We start from the raw sequence: 25,134 nt of genomic DNA on the forward strand, positions 1-25,134 counted from the left end.
AGAAGCAAGAGGGCGTGGCTATGCAAGTACAACTGTGCCGATAGAGGGAACAAAATAGCGGTAAAAGGGCGGGAGCTGGTCTGACAGGATGAAAAATGGACGCGATTGTAAGAGCTGAGGGGGCGTGGCCCCGGCTTCGCAGACCCGGCCGTGGCCTGGGAGAGCCCCATAGTGTAGTATGGCTGCGTCTGCTGGATGTTACTACGGTGTGCTGGGCTGCGCGCTGTCTCTCCTGCTGCTGCCGCCCCTGTCCCGCTGCGCTGCCCGCACTGACTCTCCGCTCCCCGAGGAACTCCCGCTCATCCTGGGCTTCCGCTTGGAGAGAAGTGACCGACACGCCGCGCTGTCCCCGGACGGAGAGCTTGAGGTAGTGGAAGGCAGTCGGCTGGAGCTGCGAGTTTATGGCCTGCACCTGCGGGAGGATAGCGGGCATATCCTGGCATTCACCGAGTACTCCCCGGGCTCGCAGGATAACCGCAGCTGCCTGGAGGACAGTAGGGACCTGGTTCTGACCCGGCTCAACGTGAGCGACGACGGTTTCGGCGCGGCGGGGGCGGCCATAGTGCGCCTGGATGTGCTGCCCTTGCGGAAGAGCCAGAGCTCCCGGGTGTATGTGCTGTGTACCAGCCGAGGCCCCGGCCTGCCGTGGAAGTTACACACCGGGCCGGATGGGAGGCTGCGGGTACTGGAGGAGGAGAAGCCGCTGCTGCCGATCTGGCTACAGGCGTGTATCATTGCGGTGTTGCTTACACTCTCCGGGATCTTCAGCGGCTTGAACCTGGGGCTGATGGCGCTGGACCCCATGGAGCTCCGGGTGGTGCAGCGCTGCGGGACGGAGAAGGAGAAGCGATACGCGTCTAAGATCGAGCCGGTGCGGCGGAAGGGGAACTACCTGCTCTGCTCCTTGCTCCTGGGCAACGTGTTGGTCAACACCACCCTCACAGCGCTGCTGGACGAGCTCATCGGCTCCGGGCTGGCCGCCGTCTTGGCTTCCACTACGGGCATCGTGGTACTGGGGGAGATTGTGCCCCAGGCTCTGTGTTCCCGGCACGGCCTGGCTGTGGGGGCCAACACTCTCTGGCTCACCCGGATCTTCATGCTCCTCACCTTCCCTGTGGCTTATCCCGTCAGCCGCCTGCTGGACTGTGCCCTGGGCCAGGAGATCGGCACTGTCTATAACCGGGAGAAGCTGCTCGAAATGCTCAAGGTGAGCCTCGGGGGGCATCGGCTGATTAGAAAAAGGGGCCACTGCTAGGCTTTACCCAGAGTAGCACCTACATACCGATCCTGAACGGACTATGGAGTCTCAGCAACTTGAAAGGAAGCCACAGCAATAAAAATCTGATCTAGAGTTAGGGGTTTCATAATAACACTGGGATAATAGCCTCTGGGAAGGGACTGTGGCTGTGGGATAGCAGGTATAGTAGGGAGAGATGGTGCCTATAGTAGCAGTGGGGGGGATAATAGCCTCTGGGAAGGGACTGTGGCTGTGGGATAGCAGGTATAGTAGGGAGAGATGGTGCCTATAGTAGCAGTGGGATAATAGCCTCTGGGAAGGGACTGTGGCTGTGGGATAGCAGGTATAGTAGGGAGAGATGGTGCCTATAATAGCAGTGGGGGGATAATAGCCTCTGGGAAGGGACTGTGGCTGTGGGATAGCAGGTATAGTAGGGAGAGATGGTGCCTATAGTAGCAGTGGGATAATAGCCTCTGGGAAGGGACTGTGGCTGTGGGATAGCAGGTATAGTAGGGAGAGATGGTGCCTATAGTAGCAGTGGGGGGATAATAGCCTCTGGGAAGGGACTGGGGCTGTGGGATAGCAGGTATAGTAGGGAGAGATGGTGCCTATAGTAGCAGTGGGGATAATAGCCTCTGGTAAGGGACTGTGGCTGTGGGATAGCAGGTATAGTAGGGAGAGATGGTGCCTATAGTAGCAGTGGGGGGGATAATAGCCTCTGGGAAGGGACTGTGGCTGTGGGATAGCAGGTATAGTAGGGAGAGATGGTGCCTATAGTAGCAGTGGGATAATAGCCTCTGGGAAGGGACTGTGGCTGTGGGATAGCAGGTATAGTAGGGAGAGATGGTGCCTATAATAGCAGTGGGGGGATAATAGCCTCTGGGAAGGGACTGTGGCTGTGGGATAGCAGGTATAGTAGGGAGAGATGGTGCCTATAGTAGCAGTGGGGGGATAATAGCCTCTGGGAAGGGACTGTGGCTGTGGGATAGCAGGTATAGTAGGGAGAGATGGTGCCTATAGTAGCAGTGGGGGGGATAATAGCCTCTGGGAAGGGACTGTGGCTGTGGGATAGCAGGTATAGTAGGGAGAGATGGTGCCTATAGTAGCAGTGGGATAATAGCCTCTGGGAAGGGACTGTGGCTGTGGGATAGCAGGTATAGTAGGGAGAGATGGTGCCTATAATAGCAGTGGGGGGATAATAGCCTCTGGGAAGGGACTGTGGCTGTGGGATAGCAGGTAAAGTAGGGAGAGATGGTGCCTATAGTAGCAGTGGGGGGGATAATGGCCTCTGAGAAGGGACTGTGGCTGTGGGATAGCAGGTATAGTAGGGAGAGATGGTGCCTATAGTAGCAGTGGGGGGATAATAGCCTCTGGGAAGGGACTGGGGCTGTTGGATAGTAGGTATAGTAGGGAGAGATGGTGCCTATAGTAGCAGTGGGATAATAGCCTCTGGGAAGGGACTGTGGCTGTGGGATAGCAGGTATAGTAGGGAGAGATGGTGCCTATAGTAGCAGTGGGGGATAATGGCCTCTGGGAAGGGACTGTGGCTGTGGGATAGCAGGTATAGTAGGGAGAGATGGTGCCTATAATAGCAGTGGGGGGATAATAGCCTCTGGGAAGGGACTGTGGCTGTGGGATAGCAGGTAAAGTAGGGAGAGATGGTGCCTATAGTAGCAGTGGGGGGATAATGGCCTCTGAGAAGGGACTGTGGCTGTGGGATAGCAGGTATAGTAGGAGAGATGGTGCCTATAGTAGCAGTGGGATAATAGCCTCTGGGAAGGGACTGTGGCTGTGGGATAGCAGGTATAGTAGGAGAGATGGTGCCTATAGTAGCAGTGGGGGGATAATAGCCTCTGGGAAGGGACTGGGGCTGTGGGATAGCAGGTATAGTAGGGAGAGATGGTGCCTATAGTAGCAGTGGGATAATAGCCTCTGGGAAGGGACTGTGGCTGTGGGATAGCAGGTATAGTAGGGAGAGATGGTGCCTATAGTAGCAGTGGGAAAGCAGTTTGTTTGGGAGAGATGGTGACTTAATTATACCAGATTAGGTGGTCATTATCAGAAGGAAGCCATTGTAATAAACAGATGAAGAAGACATACCGACTATTTCATGGACACAACTTTAATCCGTTCTCTAGTTTGCTGATACCAGGCCAAAATGCTAACCCATGGCAATGTTGCTTCTATGGGAGTCTCAAACCATTTTGTTGGGAGACTGACTGGCATCATCAGAGTTTTGGCTAATCATTTTTTATTCATGCAGGGTATTTTATGTACAGATCAAGTCTTTAGTATCGTTCTTTGCCAGGGGAGACTTTGTTTTTGGAACATTCATAACTGAATTCCAGTGACAGGTGCTTAGTGGGATAGTTTTCCTCTCTGTCTAAGGCAAAGTCCTTAGAGTCCTTCACTGAGTGTGCTGGCTGCCAATGCCAGGCATGTAACAATACAGCACGCAGCATGGCGACTGTGGCTGCCGATCAACAATAAGAATGAAGAATGCTACTAGGAGTGGGGATAGTATTCAGTTTGCTGAAGGTCATAATCCATAAGCATAAGTAACGTGCTACTGTTTTGCATTAGTAATAACAGGCTTGAGGAAGGCCAGCATTATTTTCAGTAACAGGGCAAGGCCAGTTTAGGCGACAGACTGGCCATTATCCTTCTATATATTGATATTTTGGAATTTTGATTTTCATCAGCTATTTGGTTGCTCCAGCAACCAGGAGAGACTGGAAGAAGAATAGGAGAGGACCTGAATATAAAGATAAATAAAAAGTAACAACTTCAGCCTCACAGAGCAATAGTTTTTTTGGCTGTCTGGTCAGAAGACGGCAAATTATTAAAATAAAAGTAAAAATAAAGACCAATGAAAAAGAATTGCCCATTCGATAACATAATAAAAGTTAAGTTGAACTATCCCTTTAAGGCCGACCCTGTAGCAGAGCTTAGGCTATTGTATTCCTGGAAGCCAGTGTACTGCAATTTAACCCTTGAGCACAAACATTCTCTTCCTTCTGTTGCAGGTGACGGAGCCATACAGTGGCATTGTGCGCGAGGAGATGAACATCATACAGGGGGCTCTGGAGCTGCGCACCAAGACTGTGGAGGATGTCATGACCAAAGTGGAGGACTGCTTCATGCTGCCCAGCGATGCTGTGCTTGATTTTAACACCATGTCCAGCATCATGGAGAGTGGCTATACCCGCATCCCTGTGTATGAGAACGAGCGCTCCAACATTGTGGATATCCTCTATGTAAAGGATCTTGCCTTTGTGGACCCCGATGACTGTACCCCTCTGAGCACCATCACTCGCTTCTACAGCCACCCTCTCCATTTTGTGTTCAGTGACACAAAGCTGGACGCTGTGCTGGAGGAGTTTAAGAAAGGTGAGATGTGGCTTCCCCCTTGATGTGTCACTTGGGATGGCACATAGCTTGTTAAGGGCAGCGGGATTGTATTGCATGCTTTGTATTTTATGTTGTTGTTGTTGCTTCATTCGCAGCCAGATGTTATTCTCTTGTCAGCAGTGACACATGCTTGGGTATTTTTACAGTTCTGTGCTATCCAGGAGCACACAATACCTACTGTATGTTTTATGGCACTAATGGGGAATAAACATTCGGCTAAACAAGTGACCTTGCATAAACTATTGATTAAGCTTTCCAACTGATCTTTTCCTCTGACTCCAAAAGTCAGATTTTTTTTTTTTCCTTTAATTCCTCTGAAATTTTCAGGGAAGGAGGGTGAAGGAGAGCCTGTAAATTCCTGACATTGTGTAATTACCTGCCTGGCACAGATGCCACACTTTATATCCTGTATGCACACTGCACGCATTGTGCTCATTTCTCCTCTTTCATTGTTGCATAACTGTTTTTTTTAATAGCTTATTTATTTCCAAATCTTCCATAACAGTTATTGGCAGTGGCTGACAGGCAGGGAGGTCTTAGAGCAGTACTGTCCAAATTGGGCCAGTCAGTGGGAGGGGTGTGCAGACTAGGGTAAAATTTGAGTGTTAATAATAATTTTTTTTTCATCTTGGATATCACCTGAACTATACAGATAAAGGGGTGGGCCAGAACCACAAAAATGTTAAAAACCCCTTCTCTCAAAGTTTTACATGGTTTTTATGACTGGCTTCAATGGGGACTTTGTTACAGTGTTTGTATTTTTGCTTGAATATGGTATGTACACTGTATAGCCAAATGTATGTGGGTACCTGCCTGTCCAATGTCTTTTTTCAAAGACAAGGGGATTAATATTCATTTGTTCCTCCCTTTGCTGCTATAACAGTCTCTACTCTACTGGGAAGCCTTTGCTCTAAATGGTGGATCTTTTTTGGTGGAATTTTCTGTATGAACACGGGCACTGGTATTTGGGTTCAGGCCTGGTTCGCAGTTGGCATTCCGGGAATTCAGTTCGGTTGAGTTCAGGGCTCAGTGCAGACCAGTCAGGTTCTTCCTCTTCAATCTCTGCAAAACCCATTCTGTATGGACTTTGTTTAGTGGGGGCATTATTGTGCTGAAACAGATAGTTTGTCAAGAAGTACCCAACTGTCAGTTGCATAATGGAAGCTGAAAAAGCAAAGGTTGTTGGACACCAATAAGGCATTGCCAAAAAGTATGAAGTATGAGAAGAATTTAACTATATTACTAAAATATTTTATGGGTGCAGTATTTAATTATTATATTTATAGAGCCTTTAAGAATTATTTTTAGGTGTCTTTGTTACATGGATAATTTTTTGGAGGTGTTCTGGTTCAGAGCAGGCTCCTTTTTGCTTTAGTTTCCCTGAGCATTGCTTACTGAATATGCCTCCCCCGCAGGCAAGTCCCACCTGGCTATTGTACAGAAAGTGAACAGTGAAGGAGAAGGGGATCCATTCTACGAGGTGATGGGACTGGTGACGCTGGAAGATGTCATTGAGGAAATTATAAAATCAGAGATCCTGGATGAATCTGACTTGTATAGTAAGTTACTTTTGTTATTGTAATTTTCCACGGTCATGTTCAGAAGTTGCCAGATAGGGAGCTTCTCAGGGGAAACTACAGGGGAAACTACTGCCAGAAGTAACCAAATCCCATAAAAGCATAAGGGAATCGTACTGCCTATGGAAAAGAGAAGATATTATGCAAGGAGAATGGGGTACAGGAATTTTCTCCTAATTGCCTCTAGTATCATAGGCCAAGCAATTCCCATGTGCTTTAAGGCTACTGTCACTCCTTTTCTCACCATAGAAGAAAACACTTAATACTGCCCAGTTCCATCCCTTGTACTTGCCTGTCACTGTACACACTGGTAGGTTGTCCCTTCCCCCACCCTGTGCACAGTATAGATCCTCGAAAATATTTTACAGTTACGATTTCACAAAAAAATTCAATCAAATTAAATGGGTATGTAAAACCATCTGGGTTTCTGCTTTCCTGCATAATTGTACAAGTGGTTGCTGGAGGAGGCGATAATAACCTGCCCGCTCTCCCCTTTGGGGAAGGCTAAAGTGTCTGCACCCATCTTCACGCAAACATTGTACTGTGAGAGACAATAGGTACCATACACATTTTATACATATTGTGCTTGTCTTATTCTCCACATCCCAGAATCTCTTATTCTGCCAGTTTAGCAGCCTCTTTTCATCAATCCACTCCACTCAATCCCATGTTCTCCATTTATTTGCTCTCTTTATATCTATACTTCAGTTTCCTCTCACATTCTCCATTACTTTCTCTGATCCCTTTTTTTCATTTTTCTTATCTACTCTATTCTACCATGTCTGGTCTCTTCTGTCCTGTTAATGCTCTATTTCTCACCCCAGAAAAAAACCCTGCTACCTTACTGACCAGTGCAAAGGCTGTTTGAAGGTGGTGGAATGGTGCTGTTGGCAGTCAGGTTGCTGCAGTCACAGGTGTCGGAACCATTGCGGGGGCTGAACAGTTACTGGGTGTCTAGCTACTTTAAACATCTCTGACCACAGGTCAAGTATTTTCTTTTATGTCTGCTACATCTTCCGTAATTCTGATTTTGATACCCAGAAATAGGAGAGAAAATTGTAGTGGCTGAAGGGTGAACTTTAAGCATCCCTTTCAGCCATTCTGATTCCCCCCAGCTGTGCCTGGACTTTACGGGCAAAAGAAGCAGCACTGAAGCTCTAGCAGATGTGAGAGAAGATACTTGACTTGTCATCAAGTTGAAAGTAAGCAAGCACACAGTAACACTGCAATCACACCCAATCAGCAGGCCCCTGCCAGCAACCCCTTCCCCAAATGAAGACTTCACACCAGCAGTTAGTAAGGAAGCAGATGATTTTTTTTTTTTTTTAATGTGTAAGCCTTCCAAAGCCTTAATGAAAAACCACCTATGCCAGGTTAAACATTGAAACCTTTGAACATTGTCACTGTCATTGGGGATGGTGGTGCAGAAATGGTTCAGGTACAAGAAAAAGAAGTTTACACAATTGTCTTGGAAACCGTGCCAGATGGCTGTTCTCAGTACTCGACTGGCTGGTTCTGCAGCTTTAGTGTGCTGGCTTCTAGCCTGCAGGCACATTTAAACTTAACAAGCACCCTAGAGCTCAATGGAATAAGGCCAAAGTTCAGCTGTTATCAGTCACTGCATCTGGGTGCTGTGATATTTTAAGGACCCTAATACTTAAAACCACCTGCATGGAGTCCCTTTAACTGATGTGTGTTTGGCACCCAGCTACCTGTAGAAGTTCTGCAATGGCTTCCAGTAGTCACAGTTGCGGCCCTCTAGCTGATGTCTTCTGCTGGAAGCTAAGTTTATTTGCATCTGTAGAAATGAAAGTAGCACCCATAGTGGTCCACAGCAGCTGTAAATGCAGACGGATCAAAAGGCTAAACTATTACTATATTGTTGGGCAATCAAATTTCTCTCAATCCCATTGGCTCACGTTTTTTTTAAAATTGAAGTCAGTTCTTCAATCATTTCAGCCTTTCATCTTTCAATCTTTCATTGTACACATTTATTTGTGTGGGCATCCACCTATTTAACAAGAGAAAAAAAAGATGTACATCCAATATACAGAGTTCAGAAAACTGCCAGAAAAGGCTACCCAATGATCAGCAAGTTTCACTTCCACATAAGCGCAGGCTGATGCTTTTTACCCACTTACCAAAGAATTTTATTGCTTGATAAGCAGTATTTGTGCTTTGTATGTATATCTTTATATAGTGGTACATATGTACACAGCGCTGTACAGCAGAACAGTAAATTAATACTATAAATGGGGGGGGGGGGGTCATTACAATAATAGAAAAATAAATACAGAGTACAATAATAAATACAAATAACTACAAAGTACAGACAAGGGTGGAGGTCCCTGCCCTATAGAGCAGCGGTTCTCAACCTGTGGGTCACGACCCCTTTGGGGGTCGAACAACCCTTTCACGGGGTCACCACAACATGAGGAACTGTATTAAAGGGTCGTGGCATTAGGAAGGTTGAGAACCACTGCTGTAGAGCTTTCAATCAAAATGGGTTGGTAACTTACAGATACAAATAGGAGGGTATTAGTGCTGCAGGTTACAGTGGGTGACACTGCAATATAAGTGCCAGTTCCCAGTTCAGGTGCTGTGTGAATGCCCAAAGAGGTAGTCTTTCAGTTAAGTTCTGAATAGGGAGGATTCTCTCTGCAGAAAATCAGGGATGCTATTCCAAATGTAAGGAGCAGCAAGGCAGAAGGGTTTAAGGTGGGAAATGGCAGTAGTAGTGGGAGGCGCAACCAAGCTGTTTTTCCGAGAGGAACTGAGGAGTCTGCCAGGAACGTATAGAGACACAAGAGAAGACATGTAGTGAGGGGCAAGGGAATGGAGGGCTTTGAAGGTTATGAGAAGGAATTTGTAAGTTATTCTTTGTTTAATGGGAAGCCATGGTGAGGACTTTAGCAGGGGAAGGGCCTATACACTTTGGATGAGAGGAGGGAAGAGATGGGAGTTAGGGATGCCAGTTAGTAAGTTACAGTAGTCTTGTTGGGATAGGGTGAGAGCATGCATGAGCGTCTTTTTGGGGAAGATATACTTTTTTTTTTTATTGCCCCCACCCTTTTTTTTATTTTATAATGTATTCTACCCATGGATGAAATGTTCCTTCCTTACCGCTCATAATAATTTTTTTCCCTTCTAACCTATTCTGCAGCTGATAACCGCAGTAAGAAACGCGTCAAGCGTCGCCAGGATAGAAAAGATTTTTCAGTATTCAAGGATGCAGACAATGAATTGAGAGTTAAAATCTCCCCACAGCTGCTCCTTGCTGCCCATCGCTTTTTGTCCACAGGTGAGATTTGTTTTCCCCCAGACAGTGTGCCTCCCTTGCACAACTCCCCTTTGCCTCACTATGTCATGGGTTATGTACCTTATGTTCTCTTTTCAGAGGTTCCCCTGTTTGCACCTGCGCTAGTCTCTGAGAAGACCCTCCTGCGCTTGCTCAAGTACCCCGATGTGGTGCAGGAGCTGCATTTTAATGAGGACGATAAAAAGGCATCAGAGAATTTCCTGTACCAACGCAGCAAGATAGCTGATTACTTCATACTCATTCTGCAGGTACTGGGGCAGATAGAGGGAAATAATGACTTTGGTTTTAAGACATTAAGGATTAAACCACGAATGAGCTAAAAGTTTCTTCAGAATAAGCCCTATTCTTTAAACCAAGAAATAACACTTAAAAGTAGACACATCTCTTACATAACTTTTGTAATATCCTATGAGCAAGACCTGTCCAGTATATTTTTTTTTAACTAATTGTTCATGATACTATCGGTGTAATCTGTTCCTAAAAAAAAGCTGAGCTCTGTAAAGAAAATTCCCATAATGCCTCACTCCTGCACCAAGACCCCTGTACATGCACAGTTTGTAAGACTATGAGGAAGCTTCTTGCTGATTGGCTCAGACCACACATTCCTATGGGGGGGGGGGGAGCAGGAGAGGGGAGAGAGCTGGGCAGACTCTGGCATGGGAATTACAGAGACAAGAAAGGAGACAAGAAATCCTGTTTCTTTTGATAGAGCAGTGTTTCTGTGAGTGCTTATGGCTGTATTTACGTAGACCTTTCTGATAAAGCTTACTTAGTTTTTACCTTTCCTTCTCCTTTAAATGCAAATTCTAACAACTTCTCCACAACTTACAAACAGCTTGCATGAACTAAATAGCCCACAATGCATTGCACTGTAAAGTTACAGCATATGAAGCAATATAGCTGCCTTCTATTCCAGCACACACATTGCACCTCTCTCTAACTATAACTCTTTGGACAGAAAACCATCTCTATTTTAATCACCCAATTCACAGTTTGGGTTTCTGTCGATTTGCAGTTGGTTGGGAGACAGCCTGGTGTGCAACTGGCCTTGGTACAATGTATTAGAGATCAGCTGATTAAACCAGATGCAGAGCATTGTGGGAATTAGCATCTTTGCTGGGGGGAAGCTGGCTTTTTGTAACATTTTGTTTCAAGACTGGGAATCTGCTGGATTTTCAAATTACCCACAGTTTCATGCCTAGATGAGCATTATGGAGATATGGAGCGATGTATAGGTATGGGATCCCTTAGCTGGAAACCCATTATCCAGAAATCTCAGAATTACGGAAAGTCTGTCTCCCATAGACTCCATTATAAGCAAATAATTCAGAATTTTAAAACGGATTTCCTTTTTCTCTTTAATAAAACTGTACCTTGTACTTGAACTCAACTAAGATATAATTAATCCTTATTGGGGGCAGAACAGCCCTATTGGGTTTAATTAATGTTTTATTGATTTTTTAGTAGACTTAAGGTATGGAGATCCAAATTACGGAAAGACCCCTTATCCGGAATACCCTTGGTCCCAAGCATTCTGGATAACTGGTCCTATACCTGTACCTAGGATCTTGCAGTGTGCATGTCGCCCTTTCGCCTTATTGAGAAGACAGGAAAGTACAGTTTTATAACTGTGTTTTTGATAAAGCATTGAATATAATAAGCTTTCTGCAGGGTAGAGCTGTTACTGAAGCAGGGTAGAATGGATTTTCTAATTAAATTTTTTTTAATGTTACAGTTTCTTTAAGAGCAATTGTGAGGAGGATGAGAAGCCAGTTTAATTGCTCTCTTCTTCTACAGTATTATATTGAACTTCATTATATTGGCCCTTTGAGCGCAGTGACGCTTTGATCTTGCTGCATTTTGCCAGGAAAAAAAACTGCATGACAGATCAAAAGAAAAATTGGAAACACAGACTAGGGTTCTTTTATTCCGATACTATATTATACACTGTATATTATACAATCTGCTGCACTTAAAGAGTTAAAAGGTATTTGTCATGTGACAACTATGTAAACTTTTTTTGTTTAACTCCATCGGTGATGGTCTAATTTAAAAGTAGCTTAATTTTGCATCAGTGTGTATTTTATTCATGGTTATTAGCTAACGGCACCTCTGTGACATATGAAAATACCTGAGTGGTTCCCAAGTCATGGGTAACTGATAGCCGCCGCGGGGTTATGTCACTGCTTCTGCTCAGTTAACCTGCCTGCTTTTGGTCTTGTACGGGTACCTTTAAATGTAATGCTCTCTCTATTCAGGTAGCCTTCCCATGTTATAGCATAGCATTGTAAAAACATATGCAATAAATCAAAATAAATTCACACTGATCCTAAATTGAGAATTTATATTTAAAATACATAAATAGGAAAGGAACCCTGGGAGTCAGAGGCAGATGATCATGGTGTTCTGTGGAATCGGTTATATCTGTGTTAAAAATTCTTTATTTATTTTAGGCAGGTCAGATAATGCCCAACGAAATCAGTCCATTTCAGAAGGGGGGGTTCCCTGCAAGGAAAACTAAAATGCAGCTACAGTGAGAAGAAACATTCAGATTCCCTACAATCCTTCCTAAGGGAAGCAATAGGGCAGCTGTACCATGTTATGTGTATACAGTGGTGGGAGTCATATGAAAGTCATAAAAAGGAAACTTTTCTCACATGATTTAAAACTGTGTTTAAAGAAAAAAACTTTTTTTGTTTTTGCTCAGTTGACAGACTTGTCTTTGTTATTGCGTAGTCTTCCTGAATTGCCCATCAAACTGCCTCTTGCTGCCCTAAGGAGAGCAACATAATTCATGGGACTAAAGTCACACAGGCAAAGTAAAACAGTCACCATGTGACCTAACTGCTATTTTTTTTTTTTTTTTTAAGGGCAGGCTGGGGGTTGGGGAAGAATGTAGTAAGACTCTACTAGTCTACCCCCCCCAGTTCTAAGATGGTTTCTATGTGCTAATCTAGGAATTGTGGATGATATGGAGCAAAAAAAAAAAAAAAAACAACCCACTTGAAATGGTAGTGTCCCATATAGGGGTCACTGTAATGTAACGGTGGCTTCTACAGGATCCAAAGCCTTTGTAACAAAACCCTATGGCACGTGAAATCCCAGTTCTAAAGAAGGGCAGGACTTTCCGAGAGATGCAGTGGGCACAGCCATATAAGTGATCTGAAATACTCTTCCCATTAAAGGGGTTGTTCACCTTAAATTAACTTTTAGTATGATAAAGATACTGCAATTCTAAACAATCTGCAATTTGTCTTCATTTTTAATTTGCGTTTTTTTTTGTTCACTTTGGAATTTGAGCACGGTCCAATTTAACAGGGCTGTGGAGTCGGTAGATTAATACTCTGACTCCTCAGTTTCTGATACTTCCGACTCCACGACTCCGACTCCTCTGTTTTTAATATGCTAATTTATTTTATACATCCAGGAAGGGGAAGGGGCACTTAAAATACTGAACTGATAATAAACTGATAGACAATTGTATCTATACTCCTACTCCTAATGATTTCCCTAGAATCCCATAGTCATGTTTAAAGTTTAAGCTAACATTACAGCTGAATTACAGCAGTTTTTCAAATGTTTTAAAGCTTCAGTCTTAAAGGAACAGTAACACCAAAAAATAAAAGAGCTTTAAAGTAATAAAAATATAATGCACTGTTGCTGCTGTGTAACCACAGGGGCAGCCATTCAAGCTGGAGAAAAGGCACAGGTTACATAGCAGATAACAGAAAAGTTCTGTAGAATACAATGGTGTTTTATCTGTTATCTGCCATGTGCCTGTGCCTTTTCTCCTTCGGTTGGCTGCCTCCATGGGTACATTGCAGCTTATTTATATAAATTATAGTAGGGTTTCTGTAGCAAACACCCCAGCTGTACCAGTGCAGGAATGGCTGCCCCCGGGGCTACACAGCGGGGTATTTATATAAACTATAGTAGGGTTTCTGTAGCAAACACCCCAGCTGTACCAGTGCAGGAACGGCTGCCCCCGGGGCTACACAGCGGGGTATTTATATAAACTATAGTAGGGTTTCTGTAGCAAACACCCCAGCTGTACCAGTGCAGGAACGGCTGCCCCCATATTACACGGCAGCTTATTTATATAAATCAGGGGTGTCGAACTCAATCAGAGAAGGGGCCAAAATCTAAAATCCAGCCTAAATCGCGGGCCGAATGGTTTACTGAACAGTGCCCCCAAAAATAAGTACCCCCAATTGCCTCATCATACACAGTACCCCCCCATAGACAGTAGCCCCCACACACAGTGCCCCCAATTGCCTCATACACAGTACCCCTCCATAGACAGTAGCCCCCACACACAGTGCCCCCAATTGCCCCCATAGAAAGTACCCCCAATTGCCCCCATAGAAAGTACCCCCAATTGCCCCCATAGAAAGTACCCCCAATTGCCCCCATAAACAGTGCCCCCAATTGCCCCCATAAACAGTACCCTCCATAGACAGTAGCCCCCACACACACTGCCCCCAATTGCCTCATACACAGTACCCCCCATAGACAGTAGCCCCCACACACAGTGCCCCCATAGAAAGTACCCCCAATTGCCCCCATAAACAGTGCCCCCAATTGCCTCATACACAGTACCCCCCATAGACAGTAGCCCCCACACACACTGCCCCCAATTGCCTCATACACAGTACCCCCCATAGACAGTAGCCCCCACACACAGTGCCCCCATACAAAGTACCCCCATACAAAGTACCCCCAATTGCCCCCATAAACAGTGCCCCCAAAAATAAGTACCCCCAATTGCCTCATCATACACAGTACCCCCCATAGACAGTAGCCAGCCCGCACACACAGAGCCCCCACAGAAAGTACCCCCAACAGACCAGTGATGTTGGCGGCTCCTTCTCTCTTATGCCGCGGCAACAGGCACTACTATAAGGTTGCGCCTCGTCACTGATGTGTGACGTCATACGCACGGGCGCAACCTTATAAAAGGGCCTGTTGCCGCGGCATAAGAGAGAAGGAGCCGCTGGCGCTGACGAAGAAGGTATGTTTTTGCGCGTGCGTGCAGTGATGACAGCGCAGTGCGGGCCACATTGCAAGGCCTGGCGGGCCGGATTTGGCCCGCGGGCCTTGTGTTTGACATGTATGATATAAATTATAGGAGATTTTCTGAAGTAAACACACAGTGCAGGGCAGCAGCACATTATATTTGTTACTTTTATACACTTTCATTTTTTGGTTACTGTTCCTTTAAACTATTGACTATCCATTCCCTTCACGTATACAAGTATTTCTAGTCCTGCAAATTTTTTTTACTTAATTAGTTATCGGTGAGAGTTAGCATACCTCCCAACATTTGAAAAGCAGAAAGAGGGACAAAAATATATTTTAGGCCATGCCCACTTTATGGCCACGCCCCCCAACAGGACCATTTTACAAAACCACACGCGAAAAGTATAAAATACACAAAAGCGCACCAGAAGACAGACACAGTAGCCCCAATCATTTTATGACATATTGTGGACCCAAGGATTTCATTATGCACTGTGGCACCTGTATATTATGACTCATGAAAGACATAGCTAGCCAGGGCCCCCTAAAACATTGGTCGTCAGGGCCCCCCTAAAACATTGCTAGCCAGGTTTTATGTTTTGCATTGGTGCCAGAGCATGGGCCCCCTAAAACATTGCTAGCCAAGCCAGCCCAGAGCCTCCTAAAACATTGCTGGTCCTCCCCCAGTATCCCCATACTATGGGCCACTTCCCACTGGAGCATCCTCCCCAACTTCCTACAGTTCCCCCCCCATCATCCGCCAGCTCCCCCCATCATCCTCCCAACATCCTCCAGCTCCCCCCAACATCCTCCAGCTCCACCAGCATCCTCCCAACATCCTCTAAACTCCCCAGCATCCTCCAGCTCCATCCAGCATCCACCCAACATCCTCCAGCTCCCCCCAGTGTCCTCCCCAACATCCTTGAGCTCCCCCCAGCATCCTCCCAACATCCTCCAGCTCCCCCCAGCATCCACCCAAAATCCTCCAGCTCCCCCCAGCAGCATCCCCCCAACATCCTCTAAACTCCCCAGCATCCTCCAGCTCCCCCCAGCATCCACGCAACATCCTCCAGCTCCCCCCAGTGTTCTCCCCAACATCCTCCAGCTCCCCCCAGCATCCACCCAAAATCCTCCCCATCGTCCCCCAGCTGCCCCTTACCTTAGTTTCTCCAGCTGCCTCCCAGCGTCCTCCAGCTGCCCCTTACCTTCCTCCAGCTGCCTCCCAGTGTCCTCCAGCTGCCCCTTACCTTCCCTCCCACTGCTCCTACCACCCCCCGCCCGCTTGCCCCGGCTCTTCTTCTCCTCCCCGTGACGTCACACGCATCTTTCGTTAGCCCCGCAGCTTCTGCACAGTGAATCCCTAAATGTTAGAACTGACCAGTGCGGCGCAGAAGCTGCAGCGCTAACGAACGACGTGTGTGACGTCACGGGAGAATTTTAAAATCGGGACAATTCGGTGGCTGTCCGGGACAGCGGGACAGAGAGGCAAAATTGGGACTGTCCCGTGTAAAGCGGGACAGTTGGGAGGTATGGAGTTAGGCTAGGTTCCCAGTGGGCATTGTGTTCCCTGTAACAGAGGAACACGACGCAGTGGAGCTGCCGCACCGTAACTGTGCGTTACGCCCCATTTAGTGAAGCATACAGCCAATGAAAAGCTTCATGGTCACGTGTTCGTTTATGCACTGCATGCATTGGGCTTTATTCTTATAGCAGAGAAGTAATTAATTATGACTGTTTGTGAATTGGGACATTTAAACTTGCTTTTTATTTATTTATTTTTTTTATTCCCATTTAAATTTAGTAGGAGTCGGAGTCGGTTCATTTTTTTCCGACTCCAGGTACCCAAAATTGACTCCGACTCCACAGCCCTGCAATTTAACCTAGCAACCAGGCAGTGGGTTGAAGAAGAGAAAGGAATATAAACAGGAGAGGGCCTAAATATAAAGATGTGTATTAAAAAGTAATACTACAGTAATAATAGTAATAATACAGAGCAATAGTTTTTTTGGCTGCCAGGGTCAGTGACTCATGTTTGAAAGCTTGCAAATAATTCAATAACTACATTTATATATACATTTTATATTTAATACTAATATTAATTGCCTGTTTCCCCTGGTACTTACCTGCCTCACTAAACACTTTGTATTGCTTTTCAGCACTGATGCAGATTTTAAATGTATCCATTACTTTTTTTTTTTTAGGGGAAAGTTGAAGTAGAAGCTGGCAAAGAGAACATGAAGTTTGAATCGGGAGCCTTCTCCTACTATGGTGTCATGGCCATAAACACTCCATCAGCTGCTGGTAAGACCTTGCCCCAGTTTTATGTTCCAAACATTGGTGCCACAGCACACATGTCTGTTCCAGAGCGAAGTCACCCACCCCAATTTATTTTCTTCCATTCTATTCAGCTCCTGCCCATCCCTGTACCGTCCTTAAAAGGGGTTCTCTCTTTTCCAGGTTAGCAGGTAAATGAGAAGCCTGCATGTGTGTGTATTGGGTGTGCATGATATTCACACACACAAGTGGCCTAAGACATAGGTGGGGTGGGCGGTTGCTTAATACAAGTTTTGACAGTTAATAGTTTCAGACCCTTTATGATAAAGCATGGTTTGTGCTCATATCTATTAACTAGTAAATTAGCTAACCCACTGCCATGCACCCACTAACCCCCTTGCTGTTTACTGGGCCAGAATTATACAAAATATGCTGCTTCTACTTTTTTTCTGTCTCCCACCCCCCTGCATCTAGATTGTATTTATGCATGGACTGGAGAAAAATAGGCCCTCCTAGAACTTTGTGTAGCATCACAAGACTAATCTCTCTCTGAATGGTCAGAACTGTATGTCCCTAAACTGCTGCTAGATCTGTTTGAGTGATCTGCCCTGTCTGTGACTGTATTCACTTCTAGGCTTTATCTGCTGTTATCTAAGGTGAGCACCAAGTTTCCATATCTCCTTTTAGGGCTCTGGCACACGGGGAGATTAGTCGCCCGCGACACATCTCCCTTGTCACGGGCGACTAATCTCCCCGAGTTGCCATGACCCGCCATCCCACCGGCGAACATGTAAGTCGCCGGCGGGATGGCACATGCGGCGGCGCGATTTCGGGAAATCGCGCCGCCGCGTGTGCATTTTCCAATGTAGGGGTTGTCATCTGTGTTAAAAGTGCTAGGTTAAATATACAATATCTGAGGACAGGAAGTCAAAATAAGCCCTGACATTTCAAGTACACAGAGGCCCAAACAGCACCCCACTAAATAGCCCAATAAATAGTAGCTGTCTGTGGCATCTTACAGCAGCCCCTCTGGCATTTGCCAGAATCCCTAGATTGCCAGTCTGGATCTAGTTGAGAAGACACACACCTGTCACATTCAGCATATACACTGCAGTGTGATAATATTAAAATGAATAATGTAAGCTCTATCAACTGAGTTTGCGTTAAACAATTGTATTCTTGTGCCAGAGTGGAACAAATGAGCCGGGGACTGTTGGAATTGAATGAAACTTGGAGGCACCAAGTGGTTCTGACTGTCTGAGGGTCTGGGGAATGGACTGCTTGAGTCTGCGGTATATTTAATGAGCCCTAAGTTAATAGAACGTATATAAAATTAGGGTGTATATTTTGTGAGAGATGTGAGAGACACAGATGGTGGTCATCATGGGAAAACAAATGGGTCTTATTTGGTATTACCCTCAGCCCCAATGCTTGCAGAGCCACTAGGAGGAATGACTCCTATTAAGTAAATAATTATCTTAAGCTACAATTATATAGATATTTACTTGTATATTGGCTTACATCTCTTAAGTGCAGCAAAAATATAGGAAATAAAGTTATTAACAAGACTTAATACATTATCCACTGTATCCTCCCCAAGGCAGGCTGAGAGCGCAGTACTGAAAACAGCAATTTGCGGACCACTCCAGCTGCATTCTGACAGTTAAGGCAGTAGCATATGGTGCAATTATGGGCATTTTATTGTCTGCAGTGATAAACAGCTCAAGAAACGGAGAGATATATACACTTAACTCTAAGGCAAACATGGTTGCAGTTACTTGTCAGTCCTTTGTCACGTGGGAATGTGAAGTTCCACATTTCTTGAAATTTTCCTATGTGGCAAAACTGTAAAGTGGAAGGACTCAGTGACATCTAGGCAACCTACCACATACTTTAGCATCATACCTGATCCCCAGCAGGGGGAGTGAATATAGTCTCTGATAAGGCCAACTAGTCCCGTTTGTGTAGTTAAACTATGCACCAGTCTGCTTGGTGTTCATCATAAAGTGCTTAATATAACATGTATCTTCTGGAAGTGGTGGAAGGCAAACCACAACCACATATTCCTATGCAGAGCTTGGAAGTGCAACATTTCTTTTGCCAGCAGTTACAGCATACGAAGCAATATAGTTGCCTTCTGTTCCAGCACAACTCCACCATAGCTCTTTGGAAAGGAAACCATCTCTCTTTTAACCACCAAGTTTGGGTTCCCATTGATTGCAATCGGCTGGGAGACAGCCTGGTGGGCCACTGGCCTTGGTACAATGTATCTGAGATCACCTGCTTATCACAGATGCAGAGCATTGTGGGAATTGTCTACTTGGCTGGGGGAAAGCTTGTTTCTGCTAAAATTTTGTTTCAAGAGTAGCATTCTGCTGCTTTCAGTTGGTTACATTTACAAATGACCTTTGCCTTACAGTTTCATGCCTGAATGAGCATTATGGCCTTTTATCCATATCAAAAAACTTGGATAAACCTTGTTAAAAGAGCAACATCCAACCCTATTTCTTCCATGTCTTATATTAGGGCTTGCTGCAAGCTCTCTGTCACTATTATTCCATGGTGAATACCTCTCCACCAATTGCTCATCTCTCTCTCTTTCTCTCTGTTACAGAACTCCGCTCCCCATCCCACATGAGCAGCCTCAATCGCTCTATCTCCCTGAGTTGTCATGAGAGATCCGACTCCATTTCCTCCACAATCAGTGGCAGTAACACTCAGCTCAGTGCTCAGGCACAGTACATGGCAGACTTCAGTGTGCGAGCCCTCGGTGATTTGCAGTTTGTCAAGGTAAGGACTCTGCAAACTCTCTTCCAATTTCCATTTCTTTAATGTCTTTTGCCTTTTTGTTTCTCATCACTCATCCTCTCCCAGGAATTACATTACATTACATTAACATTTATTTATAAAGCGCCAACATATTCTGCAGCGCTGTACAATAAGTGGGTTACATACATTGGACATACAGAGTAACATATAAAGCAATCAATAACCGATACAAGAGGTGAAGAGGGCCCTGCCCAAAAGAGCTTACAATCTACAAGATAGGCAATAGCCTTAATATTTGGAAGGTCAGCAGACGTTAGACCCTAAGACATCCTAGCGACAGATAATTCCTTGTCGTGTGTGTGTGTGTATAGATAGTGATATTTATCTGTATCGATCACACATAAATAGACCTTCAGCTGCATCTCATGACCATTAGACAGTTCTCTGGAAGTCTGAAGCAAAGGGTAAGAGAAGCTGTGACAAGTTCCAACGCCAGCTACACAAGAGGGCCCTTCTCTAAAGCGCACTCTGCCATCAAACCTCAATTATTACACAATCACTTCAGTTGTTTTTAGTTACTTTTTTGTTCATATTTATTTGAATACGTAGAGTTGCTATTTTTATATATGCCAGGAGAGGGCACCCTTTATTTTGCTATTGGCCATATGTATACATGGCATGCAGTTATATTGCCAGGTAATTCATCACCAGAAATTGTAGCAGTTCCCCTATACACACATCCTGCTGAGGAATATACAGAAAGCCCAGACTGGCATTTGCCAGAATCCTTCTATTGTCAGAGGGGCTTGCAGTGGAAAAAGTCCTGCGTGTTCCTGAGTTTACATAAATAAGCTACTGGGTAGCCAGTTATGGTTAAATTGGGTGCCTGGATCTTCATAGAAAGTAACAGATAAGCACTAAAACTATTGCTTTTTGTAATGAAGATAAACAGGAGTTAAAATTTAGTGGCCAACCAGATGCTTGGGTTGGATCCAGTCGATTGCCTTTCAAATTAACAGAGAGTGTGTATAATGCAGCCGACTGGAAACCCTGCATGTCAAGTCAGCTGAAGCATTTCTGATTGCTCTCAGCTACCACCTTTTTTGCTGTTAAAGGAGAAGGAAAGGTAAGCTTTATCAGAAAGGTCTATGTAAATACAGCCATAAACACTCAGTGAAAAACACACCACATTTCTTTCCATTGATTCTATGTACATAATGTTCTGCATTAGTATTCCTGCTCTCAGAAAAATTCTTCAGGGCACAGCATGAGTCCGCGCAGCTTCCTCCTCTATCCCCCTCCCTTCTGCTCTTTCCCCCTCCCCTCTCTGCTGTGTGAGTGGAGCTTAGAGCTGTTCCCTGTCTGCATGCTGCTGTGAGTGAGCTTCTAGGGCTGTTTATTCAGGTATGGTAAAGCATTCTGCAGAATAAATATAGTATTCTAGCTTGCACTATTGTGACTAATGTATTGGCAATACAATGCCAAAATGCCTTTCCTTTTTTAAAATCATTGATGCCCTTGCTAAGGGACTCACTAGCAAGTGAGCATCCCTTTTTTAAACTGGCATACTATATAAAATATAGAAAAAAAATGGGGTCTCAGTTTCAGGATATGCTCTCATGGTGGCACCTACATAATGATAGGCCGCCTCTTGAATAGCCAAGGACTACATATAAGGATCCTTAAATTCATACATTTTACATGGCATTTTTGTTATTTTAAGTGCCAGTGTGTTTCCTGATATACTCATGAATATATGAATATATAGAAGCAGTGTTTTGGTGCCTCTTGGGTTATTTTGCCAGTTTATTCACTGCTTTTTCTCACTTAGATCACACGTGAACAGTATCAAGGAGCGCTCATGTCCTCTCGCTTAGACAGCAGCCCCCAGTCCCCGGAGGGAGGAACTCGCAAGCCAGACAGCACCTTATCAGAGCGCAGCGAAGTTCTGGAGGATGAGACCACCAGCCTTTTGAACCAGAGAAACTCTCAGCACAGTCTGCAACACAATGCAGTCTGACCCCACCATCTGCGTCTGCTTGGTATTGCTCCTCCACAGGGTTGCAGTAAACTAAGCACTCTGAATCTTCATTTGCACCTAAGGCTTATTCCGTAATATGTGACAGGTTAGCGGAGCAACTTGCAGCATGCAGAGCTTTATTCCTGGAACAACACTTGGCCTTCATTAGGACAGAGGGTACCACTGTGCTTGCCTGCGAGAAGAGAGCTCTGCAAGCCGGTTCATTTGTGTTTACTGAAAGCTGTGGAATGCTTGGAAGATCCCTGCGATGGAAACTTTAATAATTGGGAGCAATATTTGGCGACGCAGGAGCATAGAGACTTGTCGTGGGGGGGGGCAGGGTGTGAATCAAGCAGACAATGTCTCTGCACCACTCTGGTTTGGATACCATGCTCTATATATCAGTAACTCAGGGAGGGTTTTACGGTTCTAAATGTGCACTGGAGATACCCCTTCCCTATTAAGGTTTGGGGGGAGCCTATTTTTAAGTCTTCCTTGGGTTTGGGAAATTTTTAGTCTTCCTGTTGGTGTTTGCAGCTTCTTCTGCACTCACCTGTCTGTGGAGTGTTGTGGTAGCGAGCGGTCAGGGCTGCTATACAGTGCAGTCATGTCCACATTGGCCGCTGACCGTCTATGCACTTAGTATTTTCTGGCAGTCCTTCCTAATGATGGACTCCCATGAGATGCATATAATCCCAGTAAGCAAGCAGTATGGCGGTAACTGGAGCAGTGCTTTCAATGAGCTTCCAGCAGTATTTCTCTCATTCTGTTCAGGCTTCAGTTGTTATGGCTCTCTATTTAACCCTTATCCAGCAATAAACAAGAGCCCGTTGTGTCAACATGGATGTTGCAGAAACCAACTCCTGTTATATATAATACTTCTAATGCTTGAAGACTGTAGATCGAGTGTGCTCATAGTGGATAAAATGCATGCTGCTCCTGCCTCACGTTTGCAGTGCACTCTGGGTAGGGACCCCAGAGTGTGTTTTACAGGCTGCTGATTAGGTCTAGTGTGTGCTTGTTCAGGCTTGGCTTTTATGTTCACTTAACTGTTTACAAGGTTTCATCCAAATGCAAATGAAAAAATCTAAAACCAAATGCAAAATCCCACCTTTCCTTGCTGCCCAATGTGACCTCTTTCTGACTAGTCCACCTAGGGTTCATTTGAGGTTCTTACACTGACACATACAGTAAGAGAAAACCTTTTAAATGAAGTTTAGGCTAATGCCACACACCGTGGTGGCTGTTTGGAGTTGAAGAAACTGCCCCATGTGACATTAGACCAAGTTCCCAATTTTAAGTAAAATACAAGATGTTTGTCTTTGCAAGGTGAGCGGAGAAGTTAGTGACTAGTCTGTAACTATGTTGGGCTGTTTTACACCACAACTCGAGCTCCAGCTCTATGCACTTGTACAGACGCACCACCTGCAGTGTTAGAATTCTCTGTTCAGATAGTCACAATTTTGTTGCTGATTACTGCAGTCACAATTGGGGCGCCTACTAAATGGAGCATAACCTGGCACTATAGTTTGTTGGTCAGGGCGAATCTCAGTTTCTTAGTTTTGAGCAGTATGTCACATTCTGGGAATTTCACTCAGCATGTAAAGAGCAAGGGATGCTATAATGCTTTAATTTCTGTATAACAGTTTCCCTTCCATCTTTCCTCAGCTTGTACAACAGAAGCACGTGGCTTTCCATTTAATTCTGCCATCTTATGTATGTTACAGAATCCCTTTGCATGTAGAAACGGCATGTCATTTTGTGCACAACATCCTCACTTACTTACAATTCCTGCTCCCAGCTGCTGATTGGTTAGACTCGCTCTCCCAGCCCCACTCTGTTGTGGTGTACTTTGTCATGTGCTTGCCCTTTAATCCCACAAAATATGTGGGCTGTTGCCTTCTCGCAGGTTAATCGGTACATCTTAGGCATTTGCTTTTTATATAGGCATAGGCAGCATTACTTTGGGTACAACGCTATCAATGAATGGGTACTAATCACTGAAATAATTATCTCTATTAAGCTAATGGGCACTACAACAAGGAATTCTGTAAATATGTTTAAAAATTCTCTCTCTATGACTTTCTCAATAGCCTGTCTTGGAACATTGCCTGCTGGGCTGCAGGTCGTAGCAGGTTTCTGCGGGGGGGATGCATGTTATTCATTGTATTCATTGGTTGCTTGTTAGATTACTTTTGGCAAATTGTAATCACCTTGTTCCTGTCTCCAGATTGAGGGGTTTCGTGTTCAAGGGGTAGCTTACCTTTAAATTAACTTTTAGTGTGACAGTGTAGACAGTGGTTATCTGAGGTCATTTGCAATTGGTCATCTTTTTGTTCAGCAACAGTTTAGCATTTCAGCTATCTGGTTGCTAGGGCCGATTTACCTTGACAATTGGAAAATGAATAGAAAAGGGGAAAAAAATAGAAAGAACAATACTCTAAATCAATTAAAAAAAAAAAAAAATATGGGACATTGTGAATTGTCCAACCTACTGAAAGTTAAAGGTGAACTGTCCTGTTTAAGATTTAGGGGGCTGTGCGCTACCTGTAACAGTGTAACTGAATGCGCATGAGAGAAGGCAAGCACTAGGCCTAACTGTTTGAGAGCAAGGTGAACATGATTGGCCAACAAGCAATCAGTGAATATTGTCATTTATTTTACAATAAATTTCCTGTCCTGCAGAAGAAGGGCTCCTGAAAGAGGCATAAGGGGAACTAAGACTTACATACTACTATGAATTTTTCATTAAATTTACAAATGTTCCTTGTTTTAGTAAGCTGTAGTTTATTACATATAACTATTGAGAGAGTTCCCCTTTAATGTACTAAGATTTCACAATTTTTTTTTTTTGTATGGATACCCATGTTCCCTTTGTACTTGTATCCTCTCAACCATAGGCGTATTGGCCTTATCTAATGACCTGCTGTTGCTTGAAGGAAAAAAGTGAACAAAGAACTTCTAGTATTGCACAAGTATTCAGTCTCGGTTCCTGGGAATTCCTGTCGTAAACACACATCCCCTCTGATTGCCGTGCAGGTTCCAACAAGTTAAACTTGCATTTTTTGGATGAAACTGACCTCCTTTTTACCTGCTCTATCTTTTTTTTGGTTTCCATAAAAGACCTTTTGCCTGCTAAATAAGTGCTGAATACAGTATCTGCACAAGCCATAGATGTGTTTTGCTTTAGGGTCAGCAGCAGCTGCTGTGTGTAGGGTGGCAGGCTGGGCCCTCCTAATCAGGGATTGGGAAATAACACTCTGTACTATTGGGGGGGGGGGGGGGGGGGGCTTTCTGCACAAATAAGGGAATTGTTTGCAAATATTTATTTATTTTTGGTTTTTCCCTTTTTTTTTTTTGCCTTTTACAGATGGAAAGAATGGTACGATTTTTGGATGGCTGTATATTCTAAATTGTTTAATTATTAAAGAGTTTATTATTTAATGGGTTTGTGTGCTTTTTGACATTTACATTGGAGAAGCCCTCTATTGCCCCCCCCCCCTTAATT

The 25,134-nt window shown here is 44.7% G+C and overlaps 1 protein-coding gene across 2 annotated transcripts; it reads left to right on the plus strand.

The window, feature by feature from the left end:
* cnnm4 (cyclin and CBS domain divalent metal cation transport mediator 4) lies at positions 1-24,092 on the plus strand. 2 transcript variants are annotated; one of them, NM_001097203.1, is given in 8 exon segments: positions 146-1,207; positions 4,264-4,627; positions 6,064-6,207; positions 9,389-9,526; positions 9,623-9,792; positions 16,765-16,864; positions 19,452-19,627; positions 21,438-24,092. In NM_001097203.1, coding segments are annotated over 8 exon segments (2,310 nt in total). In that variant the 5' UTR covers positions 146-178; the 3' UTR covers positions 21,627-24,092.
* Positions 24,093-25,134: the final 1,042 nt, after the last annotated feature.

This window comes from Xenopus tropicalis, chromosome 3 (genome assembly GCF_000004195.4).
Source record: "Xenopus tropicalis strain Nigerian chromosome 3, UCB_Xtro_10.0, whole genome shotgun sequence".
Lineage (NCBI taxonomy): Eukaryota > Metazoa > Chordata > Amphibia > Anura > Pipidae > Xenopus > Xenopus tropicalis.